Source organism: Onychomys torridus, chromosome 8 (assembly GCF_903995425.1).
Source record: "Onychomys torridus chromosome 8, mOncTor1.1, whole genome shotgun sequence".
NCBI classification, from domain to species: Eukaryota; Metazoa; Chordata; class Mammalia; order Rodentia; family Cricetidae; genus Onychomys; species Onychomys torridus.
The window spans coordinates 70,996,024-71,020,580 of NC_050450.1; the positions used below are offsets into that span (position 1 = coordinate 70,996,024).

At 40.4% G+C, this 24,557-nt stretch overlaps 1 protein-coding gene across 1 annotated transcript in view; it reads right to left on the reverse strand.

Moving 5' to 3' along the window:
- Positions 1–2,766: 2,766 nt before the first annotated feature.
- The window catches only part of Cct6b (chaperonin containing TCP1 subunit 6B), a 48,366-nt gene continuing 26,575 nt past the window's right edge, over positions 2,767–24,557 (reverse strand). The window contains exons 6-14 of the mRNA XM_036197426.1: positions 22,515–22,625; positions 21,737–21,896; positions 19,959–20,041; positions 18,837–18,933; positions 18,033–18,180; positions 6,777–6,910; positions 5,377–5,479; positions 3,455–3,527; positions 2,767–2,954 (exon numbers count right to left, since the gene is read on the reverse strand). Coding sequence (XP_036053319.1) covers positions 2,882–2,954; positions 3,455–3,527; positions 5,377–5,479; positions 6,777–6,910; positions 18,033–18,180; positions 18,837–18,933; positions 19,959–20,041; positions 21,737–21,896; positions 22,515–22,625 — 982 coding nt within the window. The 3' untranslated portion in view covers positions 2,767–2,881. The remainder of the gene's footprint in view (positions 2,955–3,454; positions 3,528–5,376; positions 5,480–6,776; positions 6,911–18,032; positions 18,181–18,836; positions 18,934–19,958; positions 20,042–21,736; positions 21,897–22,514; positions 22,626–24,557) is intronic.

Sequence of the window (24,557 nt, forward strand, 5' to 3'; positions counted from 1 at the left end):
ATTCATAATAAATAAAACATAGGCAAGATAAACAAGGTTCTCTTCAAACTTCATATTTGGAGTCCAACTCTTCTAAGTCACTGTTCAACACAGCTGGTATCATTCCTGAATCAAGAGATGGTAACTCAAGATTTCTTGGGAGTCTTACTATATCTCTGGTTTGTTCCCCACTAATGCATTCTTTAAGGGTTGTTTATTTGTTTTTTGTTTTGTTTTGGTTTTGGTTTTTCAAGACAGGGTTTCTCTGTGTAACAGCCCTGGCAGTCCTGGAACTCACTCTGTAGACCAGACTGGCCTCAAACTCACAGACATCTGCCTGCCTCTGCCTCCTGTGTGCTGGGATTAAAGGCATGTGCCAATTCTCTAAGTTTTGATGCTGAAGATGTCTTTGACTTGCCAGAAAATGACAACAGTAAGGCTTTGGTCAACCAACATTCATTTTCCTTCCTCAAATGGTCTGTAAGAGATCTGCCAGGGATTACAAGTGACCAAGTTTAAGAGGAATTAGTAGATGCCATTGTCAGTAGAGTATATCCTAATTACAGAAATGATGAAGTATGAAAAATATGCATGTCACAACTGATGAATATGGTATATCATAACAAATACAGTTTATCTCAGGAATGAAAAATTAGTTTACTAATGCATTAAAATATGCCAGATGTAGTGGCATAAATATGCCCTTAATTTCAGCATTTGGGAGGCAGAGGCAGAGGCAGGCAGATCTCTCTGAGTTCAAGGCCAGCCTGGTCTACATAGCCAGTTTCTGACCAGCCAGTGCTACATAGTAAGGCCTGTCTCAAAAAACCCTATTAAAACAGGTGACCACATTACTACATTAAAGCAAAACATCTCACTGTATGGAGAAAATCACTTAAACTCAAAAAACAACAACAAAAATTCAACTCGTAGCAAAATGGAAGAAACATATTTCACCTTATGTAGCTACCTGCCAATATCTCACAGCAAAAATAGATGGAAGGAAGGAAGGTGTCTTAGTTAGGGTGACTACTGCTGTGAAGTTTTAAGAATTAAAACCATGTAGTGATGATATGACAACAATATAACAGAAAAAAAGGAACAAGAGATTTAAATCAAAACAAACTCAAAATATGAAAACTTAGCTTCCCCAGTGTCTAATGCTTAGGACTGGTGTTCTCTCCAATCATGAAAATCTGATCAAGGTCAATGACTTATCTCCATGGGTAAGGACACCTGCTGCCAGGCCTGATGCCTGAGTTTGATCCTCAGAACCCACGTTGTGGTAGGAGAGAAGTGACTCCCACAAGTTGTCATCTGACCTCCACATGCATGATGTAGCATGCACTCACACACTCTCTCTCCCTCCCTCTCTCTCAATAAGAAAGAAAGAAAGAATTTTAAGAAGAAAAGGTCACGGGCCCAATGGAATACAATAAACCTTGGTATACAACAGGGTGTTGTCACACGTAAGTGGGCAGAAGAGCACTTGGTGGCATCATATCAAGTATTTAGAGTCACATCATGTCATGTACAAAAGCAAATGGGAAAAAACAAACTAATATGAAATATAGACAACTTCTTTATTATTTAAGTAGAGAGAAATTTCTTGAGGCAGAATATCAAATTACACACACACACACACACACACACACACACACACACACACACACATCTTCCCATATCACACCATTTATGATGATTTAAAAAACCAAATGGCCAAGAGTTTATGAAAAACATGTTCAGTAGAATTAGTGACCAAGGCAATTTCCAGATGTGAGATGTAACCATTACCATTCACATTGGAAAAAAAATTAGGATTAGGACTCAAAGGCTGTAGGTACAGGAAATTGCAGAGAGACTAAGAAACTTGAGAAGTTACTTAGTAAATATAAGACTAAACTGACACTTCGCTTCCCAGAAGACATGTACAAAGGACTTCACCATGTGGTTATTAAAGTTATGTAGAATTAGAAATAACCAAAAAGATGAACATGAAACACACTAGGGCACTCCAAAATTCCTAAAATAAATGAATAAATCTCAAAACCATTTAGTGCTGGTATTATAACCCTGCTCTTTTCAGCAACCTCTGCTCTGCCCTGGCTCTGATAGCCCTGACTGGACAACAAGGTAGTCCTCTGGAAAGGCAGGGCTCATTAGCATCGGCTCTATGAGAACATTGCTTTTGGTTCAAATGTAGCTAGTCTATAGATATACAGTCCTGATATCCATCTGTTTAAAGCTCTCCAGTTAATCTGTCATACCTACCATTGGTAGGTTCTTTGTCCATGTTCTTTGTCTGGATCCAAGTTGATAAGATATTAAAATGTCTCAGGTGTGTTCTTGGAACTTGTTTATAGCACTTAGACACTAAGGCAGGAGGACTTTAAATTCCAGCCCAAGCTACACAGAGGCTAAGCAAACTATAACAAACTATATACTAAATAGCTTGGGCTAGGGACTGTGCATGAGAAACCTATATTATTACACATGATGCCACATTCCTAAGAGAGTGGCAGCAGGAAATTACTGAAGGGCTTTGGAAAGAAAAGAGAACATTTATCTTACTACATTTAAGATCTCTGATAAACTGGAAATTGACTTGGATACTCTAAAACCTGTGCCAGAAGGTATAGGCATCATGACACATTTTATTTTATGAAAGCAGAAATAACATATATTATAGGGTGGGGAGTTAAGACTCAGAAAAATATTACCATTATTATTCTTTTACTGGGAAAATTTGTGTGTTCTTTATACTTTGATTAAGTGTTTCTGAAACAGTTGAGACCAGAAGATACACACCACATTTATTTTGTTAACAGTTAAGGCCAAAAGACGGTGTTGGATATGACATGCATGCTCTCTTGTCTTCCAGATGAATTGATCTTGAATTCAATCACTCTCTGAGAGAAGACATCCCCGCTCGCATAATTTCATCAACCAGGAGAATGTTGGTGGCAATCACTGTGCTAAGGATGAGAAGGTGAGAGTGAGTCAAGCCTCCCAGCGCATGCCTGTGTCTCTCCAGCAATCTTCAGGCAGTGCTGGGCACTTTTTCCTTTGGTTATGTTGGTGTGAGAGTTTATGAAACAAAGACATCGTGAACGAATGAAGCATCCCTCCTCACACTGTAATTTTGGCTGCTTTGTTGACTCAGTAGAAGTCTAATTTATACCCCAGCAAAGCTGCGCTTAACTGTCACATGTCACTGCTCCTCCCTGCCACACAGACGGTACTGTTGTAGGACTTGCTGCCTCCCCTCCCATTCACACAGTGAGGGTTAGGTTAGCTTTTCCAGGGACTTACACTGCTGCAGTACTTAGGGGACTGTAAGAAAACAAAAGCTAGTCTCAGCAGCTGGCAACTACAGTGTCAAACACTTCACAATGTCTTCAAAACAAAGATAACAGGAAATGTTCTAAGCTACCAGGTATATCCCTGAAGGTCTTTCTCTTCTTTGCCAATTTACCATGAGTGGAGAAGATGTTTTTTCACACAATAATTATCCCAAACTCCTGCTTCTGCTGCTACCATCGGCTCCCCTGCAAAGTAAAAACAAACCTCTTAATACAGCAATCTTGATATACCCTGTCAATGTTGACTGGTAGAGTCCAACAATATTTAATCTCTTACAGAACTACTTTCGTCAAGATCACCAATGACCTCTGTGCTAAGTGCTATGGGCTCTCGCCAGCCTTATCTACTGCTTGGCAGCTCATCATATCCCTCTGACAACTCCTTCTTGCCTTTCAGACACCATGCTCCCCTTTCTTTTCACTGTGCAACCCCCATCCAGTCCAAGACTCTTCTGTTCTCTCACTATACATACGTCTTAGTCAGGATTGCTATGGCTGTGATGAAACACTATGACCAAAGAAACTTAAAGAGGAAAGGGTTTATTCAGCTTATGCTTCCACACTGTTCATCATTGAAGGAAGGCAGGACAGGAACTCAAGACCCTGGAGGCAGAAGCTGACACAGAGGCCACAGAGGAGCGCTGCTTACTGGCTTGCTCAGCCTGCTTTCTTATGGAAGCCAGGACCATGAGCCCAGGGATGGCACACCCACAATGGGCTGGCCCTCCCCTATCAATTATTAAGAAAATACCCTACAGGGTTATCAACAACCTGATCTTATGGAGGCATTTTTCTTCACTGAGGCTCCCTCCTCTCCATGACTCTAGCTTGTGTCAGGTTGACATAAAACTACCTAGCACAACATATTTCCCAGGAGGTCTCATCCAATTTTCTGGGTTTAAACTATCTACATCCTGATAACTCTCTTACCTCCAACATGTATCTTTTTCTTGAGCTCAATATATCAAACAACTTTTTCCAAAAGACCATAAGTACTTCAAACTAGACTTTGCCAAAACTGAACAGTCCCTCAGTCCACAACCAGCTCTATCTAGTCTTCTCCCACTGTTAGTGCAATTCTAATGTACTAGTTGTTTAGCTAACTCCTCTCCATAGGGTGGAGAGTGGTCGGAGTGATCCTTTTAAATAGACTATGTCACATCACTGCTCAAAATTGCTCCCATGTCACTGCAAGGATTAAAAAACAAAAGCCCAAGTTCTCAGACTTGCCCACATGCCACTGTATCTGACCTATCACCTCTCCTCCCTCCTTCCTTCCCCGTTGGCTGTGCCCTCTCCTGAGAGAGCACTTAAAGCTGCCCCGCCCCCATGGCTAACTCTTCATTTCCTTCAGCTTCATCAGTAGATGTTTTCTTAGTGTATACTGAACAAATGTTGTAATTTTCATCCCTTTCCTACCTTCTTTAATTAGCATTCATGATCATCCTCACTGTGCTCTTTTATTTATTCAACTTTATTGTTCTCTTAGAAGCTAAATAATTTATTTGTTAAAGTTATTGTTTACAGCCTGTTTTCACTCACTACAAGAGAAGCTCTATTTTGCCCAGTGTGAATCCAAATAATAAGCACTCAATAAGTATATCTTTTTAAACATTGGCAAGGGCAGAGAGGACTGGAGATGTAGATAGTTCAGTCATTGACTGTTCTACAAACACAAGGACTGAGTCTGAGTTTGGTCCCCAGAACCCACATTTAAAAGTTCTTTTGTTTCAGGGCTGGTAAGATGTTTCACCAGTTAAGACCACTTGTTACTCTTGCAGAGTACCCGGCCGGGTTCAGGGCCAGTTCCAGAGGATCTGATACTCTCTTCTGAGTTCCATAGGTACTACATGCACATTGTGCACAGACATACACGTAGGCAAAAACACCTAAACACATTAAATATTTTTTGGAGTAAGCTAGATGCAATCAAGATTGATGTAACAAAATATCCCAACCTACCACTCTCATTATAAGATTTGGGTTCTTGAAGAACAATCTCTTGAGTAAAGCTAAGTTTCCTTCAATCTCTTACCTGTATTCAGGTCTATGCCCACAAGCTCTTTTGATTCTGCATGTTCAGTCTGAACTTTTATCAATGTTTCCTGCAGGTCATAACCAGAATTCTGAGCAAGAACCTTCATGAAAAAAACAATAAGTATGTGTGGAATTCCTTTACATATGTATTTGAAAATGAAGTACAAAAGTAAGGTACTACTCTTCAGTCTTGTGAAAACACAATCGCAATACAGTGCTCACCTCTTTTAGAAGAATCCCATGCCCAACCTAAACTAAATGATTGCTTTATCTCCCTAGCACATTTTGTACTTGAACAGCTCCCCTTGTGTACAGAACACTAAGTTCCAAGGACCAGACTTCCCCACTCCCACATATTTTTCAGGCAAGGCATCATGTGGTCCAGGTTGGCCTCAAACTCCTTCTCCCCTCACGGAGCAGGAACCGCCTTGAGCTCCCAGTCCTCCTGCTTCACCTCCCAAGTGCTGGCACTAGGCACATGCCACCACACCCAGCTTCTTTCTTTTCTTAAAAAAGATTTAAGATCCCTCTTGTTTCCCCTGGCCTCTTGAGCTGCATGTCCTCCTGTTCTTCCCAGCACTCGCTAGGGAGAAGCAGAGCATCCACAGCACTGTGTGGCCCTTGGCTTCAGAAGGAGAGCCATGAACTACAGCAGCTTGAATGGAGATGCCTTACTCCATAACAGCCTAATTTCCCTACTAACAGCTGATAGAGATAAGGGCCACTGTGTGCCAGGGCCACCAATTCATGTCAACATCATTACTTAATGACTTTGCTGCTTGGAGGAAAGAAAAAAAATAGACATCTGATTCACAAGCAACCCACAAATTGTGAGTAATTCTGATATAAATTATTTGAGTCTTTGCTAGGATGGTTAATAATGGTTTAATTCATGGTAACAACATGCTGGGAACAGCTTTCTATATTTCTACATGGCTGACAACTAACAGAGGGCAGAGAGGAAGGAAGGACAGTTCTCTATCCTCTAGCTGCCTCTCTCCTTGTCTCGAAATTACAACATATTCAAGCTGGTCGTATTTGGGAACGCTAAACATTTCGAAGTTCTTCTCTTCTCACAACTTAAAGTAATAACATGTTGGATGCCCCCAACAAAACAAGAATCTATGTTAAAAATAAAAATCTCACAAAACTTAAGTTCCAAACTGTTCGTTAGGATTGGTCAGTAATGAACTTTCTGCACTGCCTCTGGACCCAAGGAAAACCTGACTGCTTCAGTCCCCACAGTCGCTCTGCTTCTGGGTTTGTAAAATATTTAACACAACAGGAAATGCAAATAAGTACATTTCTAACTCTGCAAACTGCTGGGCAAGATGGGCAATTTGTAATCAAGGATCTTTCAGCATATCCAGTTGTTATCTGGCCAGGAGACAGTTGTACCTTCGGGATAATAAGTAAGGAATCCGCAAAGGCTTGGATTCCAAGGCGAGTTCTTCCCTGCACACGGTGCTTGTGGTTGACAAGAGCTTCGGCTATTGCGACTTCCACTGCTCCAGCCCCTGGAACCACACAGCCTGCCAGAGGGAAGTAACAGAAAGTTGTCAAGCAAGGAGAGAGAGCGAGAAAAGCAACTAGCTAGAAAAGCAAGTGTGTTTAATTAGTTGACTACCTCTGAAATGTTTTGAATATATATTTAGAGATCAAATAAATTTCACAGTTCAGAAATAACTAGGTTTCCCCATAAAGCATTCTGAAATCAAACAATTAAGCACAGTACAAATTCTGGTCACATACAGTTTGTTTCATGTTTATCCTCTGGAAAATAAAAATGGGATTTCTGGGGTAGAGAGATGGTTCCCAGCACCCACATCAGACAGCCCACAACTAGCTATAACTCAAGTGCATGGAATTGAACACAGTCTTGCATTAATCTGCATTAACATAGTGTACATAAATTCACACAGGCACACACACAAATAAAAAATAAATCTCTTTTTAAGTAGACATCTCTTTTACCTACATCTTACAGTTCTATGAGTACATTGAAAAGTTGTTATTTATAATTTATAGAAGCAAGTAGCTGGATACACTGTCTCATCTAGAAAAATTTAAGAGGCATTAGAATGATGTATTTCAACCTTTGAAAGACAATTAACTGCTAACCCAGACTACTTTAACTACAAAACTATCTCTCATAATTGAAGGGCAAAGGAAAAACTTTCCATGAGTGGATCAGGAATTCATGGTCACTAAGCCCGCTCTACCAAAGATGTTCAAAGGGATCCTGAGGTCTGAAAAGAAAGACATACTCTGAGACTACAGGAAACAACAGGTGATGCTAGAACAGAAGAGAAGCCAGTGAAAGACAGGGCTCAGAAGATCAACAACATAACAGGAGCCAATGCACACCCTTCAATGGGAACGCTGCACATCAATGGTCTCAACTCCCCACAGAGAAGACAGATGGATTTGCAACTAACCAGGGCTCATAGGAGCTCACAGAGACCAAACTGACAACCAGGGAGGCTGCATGGGACTGACCTAGTCACTCTGCATATATCTGACAGTTGTGTAGCTTGGTCTTCTCACAGGACTCCCAACAATGGAAGCAGGGGCTGTCTCTGACTCTTCTGGTTTGGGGGATCCTATTCCTCACACTAGGTTGCCTGACCCAGACTTATTACAAGGCAAGATGCTTAGCCTTACTGCAACTTGATAGTTATGCTTTGTTATGTCCGTGGGAGGCTTGCCCTTTTCTGAATAGAAACAGGGGAGGAGTGGATGTTGGGGGGTTATGGGAGGAGGACTTGGGAGAGAGGAGGGAGGGGAAACTAAGGTCAGGATATACAATAAATACATAAATAAAATAAAAACATGAAGAGAGAAAAAAGTTTTTACAGAGACTGGATTTATAACAGAATCCTCATATTGACAAAATAAACTCCAAACCAGAATTAGTCAAAAGAGATGAAGAGAGTGACTTTATACTGACTAACAGAATGCTCTAATAAGACAATACTAGTGTTGTGAACACATATACACTGGCCACAAGTGCACCTGGCACTACTAGAGGTCAAGACCCAGACGAACCCAATACAAGAATACCGCGTGAGGCCAGTGCCCCACTCTCTTCAGCAGGCAGGTCGTCCCAATGAATCACAGAGAGACATCTGGACTCAGTGATACCTTAGATCACATGGGCCTAGCAGACCTCCACAGAACATTCCGCACAAATACTGCGGAATACTCATTCTTCTCTGCAGCCCATACAACTTTCCATAAGGTAGATCCTATTACAGGACAAAAGCAAGTCTCAGCAAATACAAGGAAATTAAAAGTTTCTTGTATTCTGTCTGACCACAATGAAATAAAGCTAAAAATCAGCAGCAAGAAAACCACTCATTCATGGAAATTAAACAACTGGCTTACTGAAGAAATCAGAAAGGAAATACATTTTAGAGTTAAATAAAAATGAAGACATAACATACCAAAATTATGAGATATAATGAAAGCAGCCCCAGTGCAAAAGGGGGTTTCTAACTACTGCCAATAGGATTCAGAAAGTCCTAAGGACAAACCTTGAAAATGTATATTCCACTAAATTGGAACATCTAAAAGAAATGGATGGGGCTAGAGAGATGACTCAGAGGTTAGCACTGGCTGCTCTTCCAGAGGTCCTGAGTTCTATTCCCAGCAATCACATGGTGGCTCACAACCATTTGTAATGAGATCTGGCGCCCTCTTCTGGAGTGCAGACATATACGCAGGCAGAACACTGTATACATAATATAAATCAATCAATCAATCAATCAATCAATAAATAAATCTTTACAAAAGAAAGAAAAAGAAATGGATGCCTTTCTAGAAACATGTGACCTATGAAAATTTAACTGAAATAAGCAATTTGAATGGCTCTATAACAAGCAATGAGACCAATGTAGAACTAAAACAAACACTCAGTCAAAAGAGTCCAGGGTCAGCCAGAGTGGTGGTGCACGCCTTTAATCCTAGTACTTGGGAGGCTAAGGCAGATGGATCTCTGTGAGTTCAAGGCCTGCCTCTACAGAGTGAGTTCCAGGACAGCTAAGGCTACACAGAGAAACGCTGTGAAGAAGAATAAGAAAGAAGAAAGGAGAAGGAGAAGAGATCCCAGCTCAGATGGATTCACTGCATTCTACTAGATCTTAAAAGAAGTAATACCAATGCTTCCAGACTATTCCATACAATGGAAAATGAAGGAATGCTCCAAACTCACATTTGAGGCCAGTACTACTCTGATACCAAAACCAGATAAAGACACACACATACAAAAGAAAATTATAGGCCAATTTGTCTTATGAACATAGAAGCAAAAATTCTCAGTAAAATACTTGCAAACTGAATTGAATACATCAAAAGAGCATCCATCATTATCAAGGTCACTCCATTCCAGAGATGCAGGGATGATTTAAGATACATAAATCAATAAATGTAATACAGCATATAAATAGACTCAAGGACAGAAATCATGGATTGTTTCAACAGATGCAGAAAAGGCCTTTGGCAAAATCTCACATCTTTGCATGGCAAAACATTGAAGAGACTAGGAAGAGAAGGAACATATCCCAGCATAATAAAGGCCATATATAATAAACTTAGAGCCGGCACCATGCAGAACAGGGGAAAACTCACAACATTCCTATTGAGGTCAGGAACAAGACAAGACTGTCCTCTCCCCTATTCAACAGAGATGGCAGGTTTAGCCAGCGCTTGTAATAAGATAAGAGAGGAAATAAAAGGGATACACATAGGAAAAGAAGTGAAAATATCCTTATTTATAGGGGACATGACACTACAGAGAGACCCTAAAGACTCCACCATAAATTCTTACATCTGATAAACACTTCCAGCAAGACAAGATGATACAAAACATCATACCAAAATCAAGTACCCTTCCTGTACACCAATGGAAGTACCAAAATCAAGTACCCCTCCTATACACCAATGGAAGTACCAAAATCAAGTACCCCTCCTGTACACCAGTGGAAGACACACTGAGAATCAAGGAAACAATATCATTCAAATTAGTTTCAAAAAATAAAATGAAATATCTTGGAATAAACCTAACCAGGGAAACGAAAGATAATGTAAACTTTAAAGCACCACTGAGGAAGACACCAGAAGATAGAAAAACAATCTTCTCATGATCATGGATTGGAAGAATTAATATTGTGAAATGTCTATCCTACAAAAAGTAATCTACAGATTCAAGGCAAATCTCATCAAAATTCCAGTACTATTCTTCATAGAAATAAGACAAAATCTTAAAAGTCACGTGAAAACATAAAATTCCCCCATACAGGCACTGAGAGATGGCTCAGTGGTTGAGAGCACTGCCTCTCTTCAAGATCCCCTGCACCCACATGGCAGCCCATAGCCAGCTGCAACTCTAGTCCCAGGGCATCTGGCACCCTCTTCTGGCCTCTGTGGGCACTGTACATATGTGATACACAGACAAACAAGCAAAACACTCATACACATAAAATGTTTTTTAAAGACCCCAGACAGCCAAAGCAATACTCTGCAACAAGAATAATGCTAAAAATATTACAGAAATCACATGAAAAGGCTTTGACAAAAATCTAACATCCCTCATGATAGAAACATTGAAGAAACTAGAAATAAAAATAATATATCCCAAACAAACAAACAAACCAAAAAAATCCCCAAAAAACAAAAACACGAGTGGGTGGCTGCAGTGCACGCCTTTAATCCCAGCACTCGGGAGGCAGAGGCAGGCAGATCTCTGTGAGTTAGAGGCCAGCCTGGTCTACAGAGCGAGATCCAGGACAGACACCAAAGCTACACAGAGAAACCCTGTCCTGAAAAAACAAACAAAAACCCCCACAAAAATAACATGCATGCAGGCCAGAAGAGGGCACTGGATCTCATTACAGATGGTTGTGAACTACCATGTGTAATTTGCTGGGAACTGAACTCAGGACCTCTGGAAGAGTAGCAGGTGCTCTTAACCACTGAGCCAACTCTCCAGCCCAATATTGTCAAACTTAAAAGAAAAGAAATAATTTACTTTAAAACTACTTTGGAGGAGCTAGAGAGATGATGGCTCAGCAATTAAGATCACTGGTGATTTTCCCAGAGGACCTGGGTTCAAATCCCAGCATCTACATGGTAGATCATTACCACTTGCAACCCCAGTTCCAGGGAATCTGACACCTTCTTCTGGCCTCCACAGACATCAGGTACATACATGTGGTGCACAGACATACATGCAGGCAAAACACTCGTACTCATAAAATAATAATTAAAAAAAAACCCTTAGATTCCATCTCAGCCCCAGAAGAATGGTAATCATTATCAATTATCCAAATAAATGCTAGTGAGGATATGGCCCAAAGGGAATTGTATACACTGCTGTAAACTTGTAATGGAGGTCCTTAAAAAACTAAAAATAGATCTACTATGTGATCCAGCTACACCACTCTCAGTGATGCCTGAAGAGCTCCAAGTCAACATATCACAGAGATGCTTAGGCATCAAGATTTGTTGGAGAACTGTTTACAACAGCTAAGTCAGAGAACCAACCAAGATATCCAATGAGACAAGAATAGATAAAATATGGCATATATACACAATGGAAAAGTTTTCAGTGATAAAGGAGAAAGGTACATCATCTGCCTGGAAATGGGTACTACTATAGATATTCATATTTTCAGTCTCAGACAAATATTGCATTTTTTTCTAATTAGTGGTTCCTAGATTTTATTAGGTACACAAAATCCCATGAGTATACACTGTCAGACAGTGCAGCAGAAGACAAAAACCAAAACTGCACCCAGCAGTATGAAGAATTCTCTTTCAGAGACCTCCATTCAGGTGATGATGAATCCTTGACTTCCCCACAGGGGAAAAAAATAAGACTGAACCCATTTGAAGCAGAAATGGAATTCATTAAGGAGAAAGTTTAGGACCAGCAAGATTGTTTGGTGGGTAAGAGTATGTGACAGCTAATCTTCATTGTCAACTTGACATGCCTGGGAAGAGGGAACCTCAAGTGAAGAATTACCGCCATCACACTGGCCTGTGGGTATGCCTGTGGAGGGTCAGGATTTTTTTTTTATTGCTAATTGATGTGGGAGAGTCTAGTCCACTGTTGGTAATACCACAGCTAGGCAAGTGAGCCTGGACTATAAGAGAAAAGTAGCTGCCAGGTGGTGGTGGTGCACACCTAATCCTAGCACGCAGGAGACAGAGGCAGGTGAATCTCTGAGTTTGAGACTAACCTGGTCTACAGAGTGAGTTCAAGGACAGCCAGGGTTACACAGAGAAACCCTGTCTTGAAAAAGAAAAAAAAAAGAAGGAAAAAGAAAAAGAAGAGGAAAAGAAAAGACAAAAAGTAGCTGAGCATGAGTCTGGGAGCAAACCAGTAAGGAGCATTCCTCCATGATTTCTCTGTCAAGTTCCTGCCTCAAGTTCTTGTACTGGCTTTCCTCAATGAACAGTAACTCGTGATATGAAATAAACCCTTTCCTCCCCGAGTTGCTTTTGGTCATGGTGTTAATCACAGAAATAAAAAAGCAACCTAGAAATCGAGCACTGGCTGCTGTGCCTAATGACCTGAGTTCACCTCTCAGAACCCACATGGTGGGAAGAGAGAGCCAGCTCCTGCAGTTGCCCTCTGATCACCATGCACTCTGTCATGGCACAAGTGCCCCTGCATTTAACACACATATAATAAGTAAACAAACAAACACAGACTTCAGCAAGGGGCTAATAGAAAGAGAGGTTCTTAGGGGAAGAATAAGACACACCCAAGAGCCTAGGCATGAGCTTCTCGAAAGAGTACTGCTTAAGTGTCTCAACAGTTATTATATACTATTTTAGTATATAAATTATAACTCTTAATGGTTGCTATAAAAACTTTTTCCAGGAGTTTTAGCTCAGTGGTAGAGCGCTTGCCTAGCATCCCACCGTGATCACTGGAGGTGGTCAGAGGACAATGTTAGGAAGTCAGTTCTCTCCTTCCACCATGAGGATCCCAAGATTGAACTCGTGTCATCAGCCTTGGCAGCTAGTGTCTTTACCTATTGAGCAGTCTTCCCAGTCCTACCCCACTCTGTATAATAAGTGAGATTATAGGGTAGCTCCAAGGGTGCCTTGGATGGGATTAAAATCTAATAAAGACAAAACCATGAGCCACAAGGGTTGCACAAGGGGGTTAAGACATGTCTTTTATTGTAAATGGAGAGTCTTATGAGAGTTCTAGAAGATTGCAGGTTTACAGATGAGAATGGGAAAAGGTCACCTACACTTTGGCCTCAGGCATAGTCCATTGCTATTAAACACTCTTATTTGAATCACCACTATATAAAAGGAAGACTGTCTCCATGTAGATAACCTTCACAGTGCATGTTTTAACGATGCTGGAACTCTCGACTCTCAGCTGGAAAGAAGCTTCAAGCAGAAAGGGGAAAGGGGAAGGGAGTCCTTTCCCTCTCCACCTCCCCATAATTCCACCATTTCCCTTGACTTTCATCTTGCCCCACATATGACATAAAAGTCTAAATGACACTGGATAGGGGAACAAAGAGGACTGAGGGGAAGGGGGAGGCAGGAAGGGATATGGAGGGAAGTATGTTCAATATACATTATATACTTGTATGAAGTGTCCTTATGTAAGTAACATAGAGCCATGTACAATGAATATGCATGATAAATCTTTTAATTGAAAAAGAATTCTCCAGTGTTTCCTGGAGCTGATATAAGATGTAACAGTTCTGGACCGCTGTTCCTGTTTCACCACAGCAGTTCAGTAGTGACATCCACAGTGTGTCCACACTGCTATTTAACTGAAGCAATGCATAGAGCCGTGCCACCTTGAATCTGCCTGATCCCATGTAATCTCACTGTGTGACTGTCATTGGTGGGAACAATGACTTACTGACAGTGTATTATGTTTTCATTATGCTTTGGAAAGTGATTACATTGTTACATACATCTAGGAACTAGTCTACATAGTTTCTAAAAAAAGAAAAGGAATTGAAGTCATGCAAAATTGTGTTTGTTTTTATTTAAAATCAATTTGAAAGTGTGACTTTTGGACCCTTTCCCTGGGTTGAGTTAGTGGGAAAATGTACTAAAATGAAGGGAGAATTAGGCAAGTAATGTGGCCAGAGATTTTGGTATAGAATTCCTGGGACCCAATGAAGTATTTGTTTTCTATATTGAAGCAGAATCTAGACTGCTGCCCAAGGAAAACATTAGGTGTCCTTTATTCTAAGCCAAGAGCTTTGTGTTAAAATGGACAACCTGGATAAGGCATTACCCCTGCTTGTACAGCTTTGGGTAGTTGTGCTGTGGTGCTGGAGAGTAAACCTGGGCCTTGCTCCTGACAGGCACGGGCTCTACCATGCAACAAAATATCCCAGTCTTGCTTGTATAGTATCATAAGGCTTTGGACTTGTTGAAATTGTTAAATTGTTTTGATTTGTAAGTAACTATGATTGTAGCAAAACAATATAAAATCAATTATTTCTCAGCTCAACATTCTTATTACCACCTTCCTTTTCTGATTCATTTCATAACATAAGTGCTGAAGGAGTTATTCATCTGTAAGTTGGCTATATCCTTATGTGTCATCATGTTTTGAAAAGCTCCTTCCTAAGAAAGAATGCACTCAAAATTAATATTTGCATGTGAGAGGTATAAAAACTAAATATGCAAATAAACACGTGTACCCATGTATGTCCCACCCCACCCATCTTAAGAAAGACATTACTGTACCTCTGAGAGCTTCCCCAGAGCCCATTCCTCATGAAAGCATTTCATAAAGTTGTGGGATGCTGTTGAAGAGAAATTTATACAACTACCTACATTAGGAAATAACAGAGTCCTTAAACCAGAGAGCTGAGAGTCCTCCTTAAGAAACTAGAGCGGGGAGCAAACAGCATTCAGTGTGAGTGAGGGAATGGAAACAGGAGAGATCAGGGTAGAAAACTGAGAGGTAAGAAAACCGACAAATGGAGCTCACACTTGTAATTCCACACTAAGGATATTGGTAAGACTTCAAGGCCAGCCTGGGCTACACTTTGAGTTCCAGGCCAGCTTGAATTAGAGTGAACTCTTGTCTCAAAAAAAATAAATAAATAAAAATAAAAAGGAAGGAAGGGAGAAACAAAAAGGAGGAAGAGGAAATTGCATCCTTACAGATAGAGAGGAAGTAAGGAATGCTATAAACAACTTTATACCAATAAAAGTTGGCAACTTAGATGAGTGCCGGTGAACTTTATGCAAAAGGCCAGGTAAGGGCCAGCAGGATGACTCAGTGGGTAAAAGCACCAACCATGCAGGCCTGAATTTTGATCCCTAGAACCCAAGTGGAAGGAGAGAACCAATTTCTGAAAGTTGTCCTTTGGCCTCTATACGTGCACCAAGGCATGAGCACATCCTCATTCTCTCTCTCTCTCTCTCTCTCTCTCTCTCTCTCTCTCTCTCTCTCTCTCTCTCTCACACACACACACACACACACACACACACACACACACACACACACGATTTTATTTATCTAGGAGTATAGTTAAGTGGTAGAAAGCTTGCCTAGAATGTTCATACCCCTGATTGCATCCCTAGTACTGAAAAAAAAAAACAGTTTAAGCTAGCTAACAACCTAGGTTCTGTGTGTTCTACCATTCCCTTTAAAACTATTTCATCCCACCACTATAGCACAAAACAGTTACAGTCAATACACACAAGGGGGTATGACTGAGTTACAATAAAACCTATTTACTAAAAACATGAAGCAAATCATATTTCATTCACAAGCAATAGTTTGGTGCTCTCAACTTAGATAAGTGGAAATTTTCTTCTTTGGATTAGCACAAAACCAAACACACAAGCTAAGAGAATGGAACAGAGGATCCTGTGCGAAACCCACACTGCAATAGCCACTGCTATAGCTTTCTTTCTTTTTTCCAAGACAGGGTCTCTCTGTGTAACACCACTAGCTTCCTGGAACTCTACCTGTAAATCAGGCTGGCCTCAAACTCAGGCCTGTCTCTGCCTCCAGAGTACTGGGATTAAAGGTGTGTGCAGCCACACCTGGCTACCACCAGCTTTTTAACAAAGATGTCCAAATATATATAAAGGACAGCTTCTTTAACAAATTATTCTGGGGAAACTAGATATCCATATGTAGAAAAGTAAAACTAGATCTTACCTCTCATCATGTACAAAGATTAATTCAAATAGACCAAAGACATCAACATTAAGACCAGGAACTTTGAAACTACTAGAGAAAAAAAAAAAAACCACTCTTCAAGATGTAGGCATATGTCAGGCATGCTGATGCCATCTATAATGCTATAATCTCAGGAGGCAGAGGCAGGTAGATCTCTGGGAGTTCAAGGCCAACTTGGCTATGTGGAGAAACTCCGGTCTCAAAAAAACAAATAAATAAATAAACAAATAAATGGTACAGGTAAAGGCAAGTCTTTCTGAATATATTCCTCAAAGCCCAACCAAATAGCAAGGACTGATACATGTCACTTCATGAAATTAAAAAGCTTCTGTATAGCATAGAAGATGGTAAAGAATGTTAAGAATGGGAGAAAGATTTCCTAGTTACTCCTCTGCTGGGGGGAAAATATCCAGAACATGTAAAGGACTCCAAACCAACAAACAACTAATCACTAAAGAGATAAATGTATCATTTCCAAATAAGTACAAATGGCCAACAAATACATAAAAATGTTCACCATCCTTATCCATTACTGTAATGCAAATTCAAACTATACCCACATTCTCCCCCCCCACCCCGTCAGAATGGCCATCATCACATGACAACAAAGGCCACTCAAGTTGTGGGGGGGGGGGGGGACAAACCTTAAACTCTGGTAATAGAATGTGCTAGTACAGCCACTACAGAAATCAGTGTGTGGAGATTCATGAAAAAAAAAAACGAAAAGACAGAACTACCGTATGGTCCAGCCAGGAGTACCTGTCACCCAACAGTTCTCTCAAAGTTCCAGGTCTTTATGTCCTTGCCAAAGAAGGACACTTAATTGTTATTTAACTTTTGTATTGCAGCCATTGTAGAGGATGTAAAATGACAGGCACCTCCTTGTGCTTTGATTTCCATTTCTTAACGACTGATTTTTGAACATCTTTCCATATGTCTATTACTCAATTTTAAAGGGATGCTTTTATTGAATTACCTCCCTTAACTCCTTTTAGATACAAGCTAGTTCTAAATTATCAATAAATTTAAAATGTTAAACATCCCTTCCTAACCTTTCTTTTTTTGAGCTGCGGATCGAACCCAGGGCCTTGGGCAAGCGCTCTACCACTGAGCTAAATCCCCAACCCAACCTTTCTTACAATTACTCTACACCTGAGGTAAAGGAGTAAGTTCTGAGCTATAAAAGCTCTCTCATGGTTTGAAAAGTAAATTCCTAAATATAAAAAGTAAAAGCATAGTATTAAGTTAAGTGGTTTTCATCTCCGAGAGAGGGGCTAATTAGTAAGGCAACATACCTTATTTTTATTCTTAACAGATATCCCAAAGGAAAATTAAACAATTGTTTAAAGTGAAATGAAAGAATAATCATGTGTACCTTAAAAAACTATACATACCATGACTGATTTATTACTACTTAAAAAGCATGAGGCTGATACCCACCACAGAAAGAGCTTGCTTACCATCTTCAATGGCGTTTTTGACTGCACGAAGTCCGTCTCTTAGAGCATCCTTGATCTGTGTGAGAGTATGCTTGTTTGGTCCTTTGACCAACAAGGTGACAGAGAGAGGATTCACACAGTCCTCAATAAAAGTAAACTTTTCTTCACCCTAACGGGGAACAAGAAGAGATACAGCTGTAAGGCTAGGAATGTAGCTGAGGGGTGTAGGAGGCAGAGCACTTTGCCCAGCACACATAAAACACACACACACACACACACACACACACACACACACACACACACACACACACAGGACAAGTATAACATTTGACACATTGTATTATTACATTCGTATAAAATTACAATGTCATCATGAAATCCAAATTTATATTCTATTAGGATCAAATATTCATGTAAATTTTTCTTATCAAGCATAACTAAAGATGTATTTTAAAGTGGTTAAGTGACCACACCATTTGGGGAGGTTGGATTAGGAAGATGGTTCAAGACCAACTGGGGCTACATAGCAAAACCCTTAACACTTAGTTAAAAAAAATTGTAAACTCTGTCCTGTCAGACCTCAAAATGTAAAATGTGAATTAAAAGATATAAAATACCAAAAATAGTTTAGGAATCATGTTACAACCGCTATTCACAGACATACTCACTAATGTGAGTGCACACCCTTTAATCCCAGCACTTGAGAAGCAGAGGCAGATCTCTGAGTTAGAGGCCAGCCCGGTCTACAGAGTGAGTTCCAGGACAGCTGGACAACACAGAGAAACCTTGTCTCAAAACATAAACATAAAAATAGGAAATACTCACTAATGAATACTCAAATACAAGGCCAGCATGCCCCAAGCAATCTTCATTAAGATCTTCAAAGGAGTTCACAGCTATTCCTCCACAAGTAAGGGCAAGCCTGGAATCACATGGTATCACCTTCACTTTGGTTATGGAAAATACAAAGGCTAAGTTCTCTTTTCCTTTTTTTTCCCCCTTTGGCATGATCTCACTTTAATCCAACCACTAAGAAAGCAGAGGCAGGTGGCTCCCTGTGAGTTCAAGGCAAGCCTGGTCTGTATCTGAGACCCTGTCTCAAAAACACACATCTAACAAGCATAGTTATTTACTACAGTGCCCATGCTGCACAACAAACCCTTAAATATATCTTTCCTCTCTAATGGAAGTGTGTATCCTTTGACCAACATCTCCCAAACTCTTAATCTTCCCTAGCACCTCCAGCCTCCTGTAACTATCATTCACTTGTCTATTCTGAAAGTTTAGTATTTTAAAATTCCATATACAAGTGAGATCATACAGTATTATAGTGTTTCTAAAATCTGTTTTGTGTGGGGGAGGGAATGTATGTGTGCCCATGTACATAAGGGTGCACTCACTCACCCACGCAAGTAGGGGTGGGCAGAGGTTGACACCAGGTTGTCTTTTGTCAGTCACTTCTGTGTCTTACTTTTTTGAGGCAGGGTCTCTCACTGAGCATGAAGCTTGAAGTTTCAGCTAGACCAGCAAGTCCTAGAGCTGGGAGTACAGGCACCCAGTGCTGCTGCTCCTGCCTTTCATGTGGGTTCTGGAGACCAGAACTCAGGTTTTCAGGCTTGTTCAGCAAGTACTTCATACACTGAGCCATTTCCCAGGCCCAAAATCTTATGGGTTTGTCGTTGTTGTTTGGTTGAGGGTTTCTCTGTGTAGCCCTGGCTATCCTGGATCTTGCTCTGCAGACCAGGCTGCCTCCAACTCAGAGATCCCTCTTCCTCTACCTTCCCAGTGCTGGGATTAAAGGCATGCACCACCACACCCAGCAACTGTTTAAGAAGAAAGAAAGAAAAACTTAGAAAGCTTTGGGTTCAGTTCCCAGCACTACAAACAAAAAAGGACAGAGGGGCCAAGAGCAACAGAAAACACTTCGGATACATAATTTGCACTTACCTTTCGAGATTTCTTCTTTTTGCCCTGCGAAGAGCTACGATATCATGTTTTGCCAGCATTTCTAAGGAGAACGGATCAATGCCCTGTAGTCAAGTTAACACAAAAGTTAAGTGGCTTTTGTTTTTGTTCTAGGCAAGTGTTCTACCCCTGAGCTCTACTCTTCACCTTAAAAAAAATTTAAGCTAGTATTTCTCAAGCTCGTTGTTGCTGTTGTTGTTGCTGTTGCTGTTGCTGTTGCTGTTGTTGTTGTTGTTGCTGTTGTTGTTGCTGTTGCTATTGTCTCAGCACCGCTTCACAGTCTTAAAAATCAAGAAGAACCAGGGCTGGGTAGGATGGCACACACCTGTAATCCCAGCACTCAGGAAGCTAAAGAAGGAAGATCTAAAGTTCCAGGCCAGTATAGACCACATAGCAAGCCTAAGCTATATAGTGAGTTGTATCTGTATCATATCCTAGAAACGGGGGCTGGAGAGATAGGTCAGTGGTTAAGAACACAGGCTGCTCTTTCAGAGGTCCTCAGTTCGGTTCCTAGCACCAACGTGGGATGGCTCACAACAGCCTGCAACTCCAGTTTCAGACATACACTCCCAAACATAACTTAAACAGGAAAACATTTTAAAGGGTTTTTTAAAAATCATTAATCGTATGTTTTAAGTGGGTTATTTATTCATGCATGACTTTTTAAAATCATGCGGATTTTAGTCAGTTAGAAAGTTCTGGTTCATTGAGTTGAGCTCAAATGTTACTACTGGCAGCCCACTCTGTGAGCTATCTTCCTTGGAGTAGTAGGATTGTTCCATTTGTTTTTCAGGGAAAAAAAATCCACTGAACATCCAAATCTAGATAACTATAGTTTAACTGTTGGACCTTCTTTCAACTGAAAATGGCTTTCCCTGAAAAAAGTAGCTAGTTTAATTCAAAATCCATTATACATAGGCTTTCTTCAAGACAACCATCATGTTTTGCTATAAAGAAGTGCTTTATGTATATTTCATATTTTATCAAACAAAATTATAAAAAGATGAATCCTTGGGGCTGGAGAGATGGCTCAGTGGTTAAGAGCAGTAGCTACTCTTCCAAAGGATTCAAGTTCAATTCCCAGCACCCATATGACAGCTCACAACTGTCTGTAACTCTAGTTCCAGAGGATCTGGCACCCTCACACACACATGCATGCAGATAAAACATCAACATACATAAACTAAATAAATAATTTTTAAAAAGATGAATCCTTAAGGGTCAATTTTTAATAAAATCAATAGTTAACATTTCAAGACATTCTTTTCTAAATTAAAAAAATTATAGGTGTGGTATGTCTGTGTGTGGATATGTACCCCTGTGTGCAGGTGTGTGGAGGTCTGAAGGCAAGAGTTCCCCCATGGAGCTGCAGTCAGGTAGCCATGAGCCATTCAACCATGAGGGTGTGAGAGCTGAACTCAGATCCCAAAGAGCAGCACACGCCCTTACCTGCTGAGCCACCTTTCCAGACCCACCATCCAGCCACCCCTGAATGAAGCAGCTTCTCCCCTGGTGCTGTGGTAGTGAAGAGGACAAGGGTAAGCACAGCTTGTGCTGCTCTCCTCATGTGCAGGAGGAAGTCAGCAGCTTTACCTCTCCTCACAAATGTCCACACAATACAAAAGGCATTATTACTATGAAAAGAGTTTCCTCCCCAAACTCCCTGAAAATGTCGTAAGGTCCCTTCAGGGTCAACAGCCACACTTTGAGAAATGCTGAAAAACAGTGACAAGCACTTAAGCTGGAAACTTCTCTCTTACCTTTTGATTAACGACAACAAATCCTTTATTGGTCTCAGCACAAACTTTCTGTTTTAGGTCTATTATTTTCTGCACTCTATCTTCAATAAATTTTCTTTCAGCTTTCACCAATTTCTCTTTCTCTTCTACAGTTTTATAAAAGAAACCAGAGCTCACTTCTCTAAAGAATTAATAAGAACAAGTTAGTAAACCAGGTACGGAGGCTAAAGCAAGAGGTTCACAAGTCTGAAGTCACCCGGAGCAATGGAACCTGGAGCAATGGAACCCGGAGCAATGGAAGTCCCTTTCTTAATAACTCAGAAACGGACAAATGAAGAAAGCTAGCAAGGTGGGCGTAGAAGAGAAACAGAAGTTACAAAACACCTTTGGAGAAAAGAGAGCTGGGCATGGTGGCTCATGCTTGTTATCCCAATACTCAAGAGACAGCCAGGAGGAGCATGCATGTTAGTTAGAGACCATCCTGGACTAAAGAGTGAAACTCTTGAGAGAGAGGGGTGGGGGAGCTGTGAAAGAAGGAGGGGGAGATGGAAAAAATAACTTAAACTAAAATTGGGGTTAGAAAGATGGTTCAGGCTAAGGGGACCTGAGTTCAGTTCCCAGCACCCATGTCAGGTGGCTCACAATTGCCTGGAACATCAGATCAGGGGGTGGATGGCCTCCTAGGGCACCTTTATTCACATGGACATATACACATAATTAAAAATAAAAACAAATTTACAAAAAAGAAAAAGAAGTGTTAAAAGAGTTTCAAATGTTAGAAAGACAAACTGACACGCACGTTTTTTCATACTCTAGTGACACATTGCAAATGAGGATAAATGCATCTTGCACTTGCTTCTTCATGCTTGGATGACGGGCACCATGGTCCAAAACCAGTCCTCGAATCAACCTAGTAAAATACATAATGTTTCATGGAATACACATTCTAAAATTAGAATTTCAAAAGCTAGTCAAAGCTAGGAACAGCCAGGACACACATTGTTTCCTTGTATAACTTCAAACCTAACATATAATTAGTAGAATTAGGGAAAGAATCTTTTAACAGCGTGACCATGAGTTAAAATGAAAAGACAGCCCAGAATTACTCTCTAAGTTATACAGCTCCAAACAGGAGTAGCTGACCAAATAACAAAAGGGAGGCACACAATGAATTTCTTAGGGATATTTGTTCAAAATAATTATATAGAATAACTAAAATTGTTAACCTAAATGTCCAGCACAACAGGATATTGTTCAGCAAATAATGGCTCAGCAATTCAATGGTTGTGAAAACCATGTAGCAACATGAAAAATATTTACAGGGATAGCCAATAAGTACAGAATAATATTGTGTGTAAAACATGATTGCAACTATTCTTTTTTTTTTTTTAATGTTGACAATTAAAAGGAAATGTAGCTTGGTTGGTAGACTACATGTCTAGCATTCTTGAGAGTCTACATTCTTTGAATTCCAGAACCACAAAAATAAACATATGAGAGCTAGAGGGATGGCTTAGCAGTTGAGAACACTTGCTGCACTCCAGAGGACCTTTCGGTTTCCAGTATTCATATGACCCCTTATAACCTAGGGATCTGATGCCCTCTTCTGGCCTCTGAGGTCACTAGGCATGCACGTGATACATATACATACCTGCAGGTAAAACACAATACACTTAAAACAAACTTAAAAAGAAAAAAAAAAAAACCTAACTAGATAGCTAGGTAGATAGATACACACATACACACATACACACATACACACATACATACATACATACATATATACATACATACATAATTTCTTTTGAAATTTTTAAAAAGAATTATTCATTGCATGTGTGAGTGTGGGCATATACTTGCCACAGCACACATGTGGAGGTCAGAGGACAACTTTGTGGAGTCAGTTCTCACCTTCCACCTTGAGGAGGCATGGTCTCTCCTGTTGCTTCTGCCACTGAACACCATACTCCTGGCTAACTAGCCTATGCATTCAGCTTTTTACATAGGTTCCAGGGATCAAACCCTGGTCATCAGATGTGTACATAGCTAACACTTTACCTGCCAAGCCCTCTCCTTGGCCTGTAAGAATCTTTTCTGAGTATGTATGGTGCTAGGGATTGAACCAAGGCCTTGTACATTGCAGGCTAGTGCTCTGCCATTGAGCTATACTCCCAGCCCCTTAAGAATTGTTTATACCCAACATTTGCTATGTACTAAACAAATACATTTTAACCAGGAATGGTAGCACACACCTATAATCCCAGTATCTGGGAGGCATAAACAAGAAAATTTCCACAAGTTTGAAGTGAGCCTAGTCTACACAGTGAGTTCCAGGACAGCCTGAGCTACAGAGTAAAATCCTGTTGGAAGGAATGAATGAAGGATGGAAGGAAGGGAAGGAGAGATGGAGGGAGGGAGGAAAGACATTTTTTAAATGTTCAACACAAATATAAAGGAGTTTTCAAGTTTTTAATCTGATTAGAATGCTCTAACTCCCAAATGAAGATAAAGACCTTATTTAGGAAAAAAAAAAAAAAAACCTATACATCCAGTATTTTTTACCTTTCATGTTTGCTCTCTTCTCAACCTCAGCAAATGAATTTCCTGCTTTGAGAAGATAAAAACTGCCCCATCACCCCTCCACAAATTCCCACCAATCTCCAATTCTTTTTTTTTTTTTTTTTGAGACAGGGTTTCTCTGTGTAGCTTTGCGCCTTTCCTGGAACTCACTTGGTAGCCCAGGCTGGCCTCAAACTCACAGAGATCTGCCTGGCTCTGCCTCCCGAGTGCTGGGATTAAAGTCGTGTGCCACCACCTCACGGCAAATCTCCAATTCTTTAAA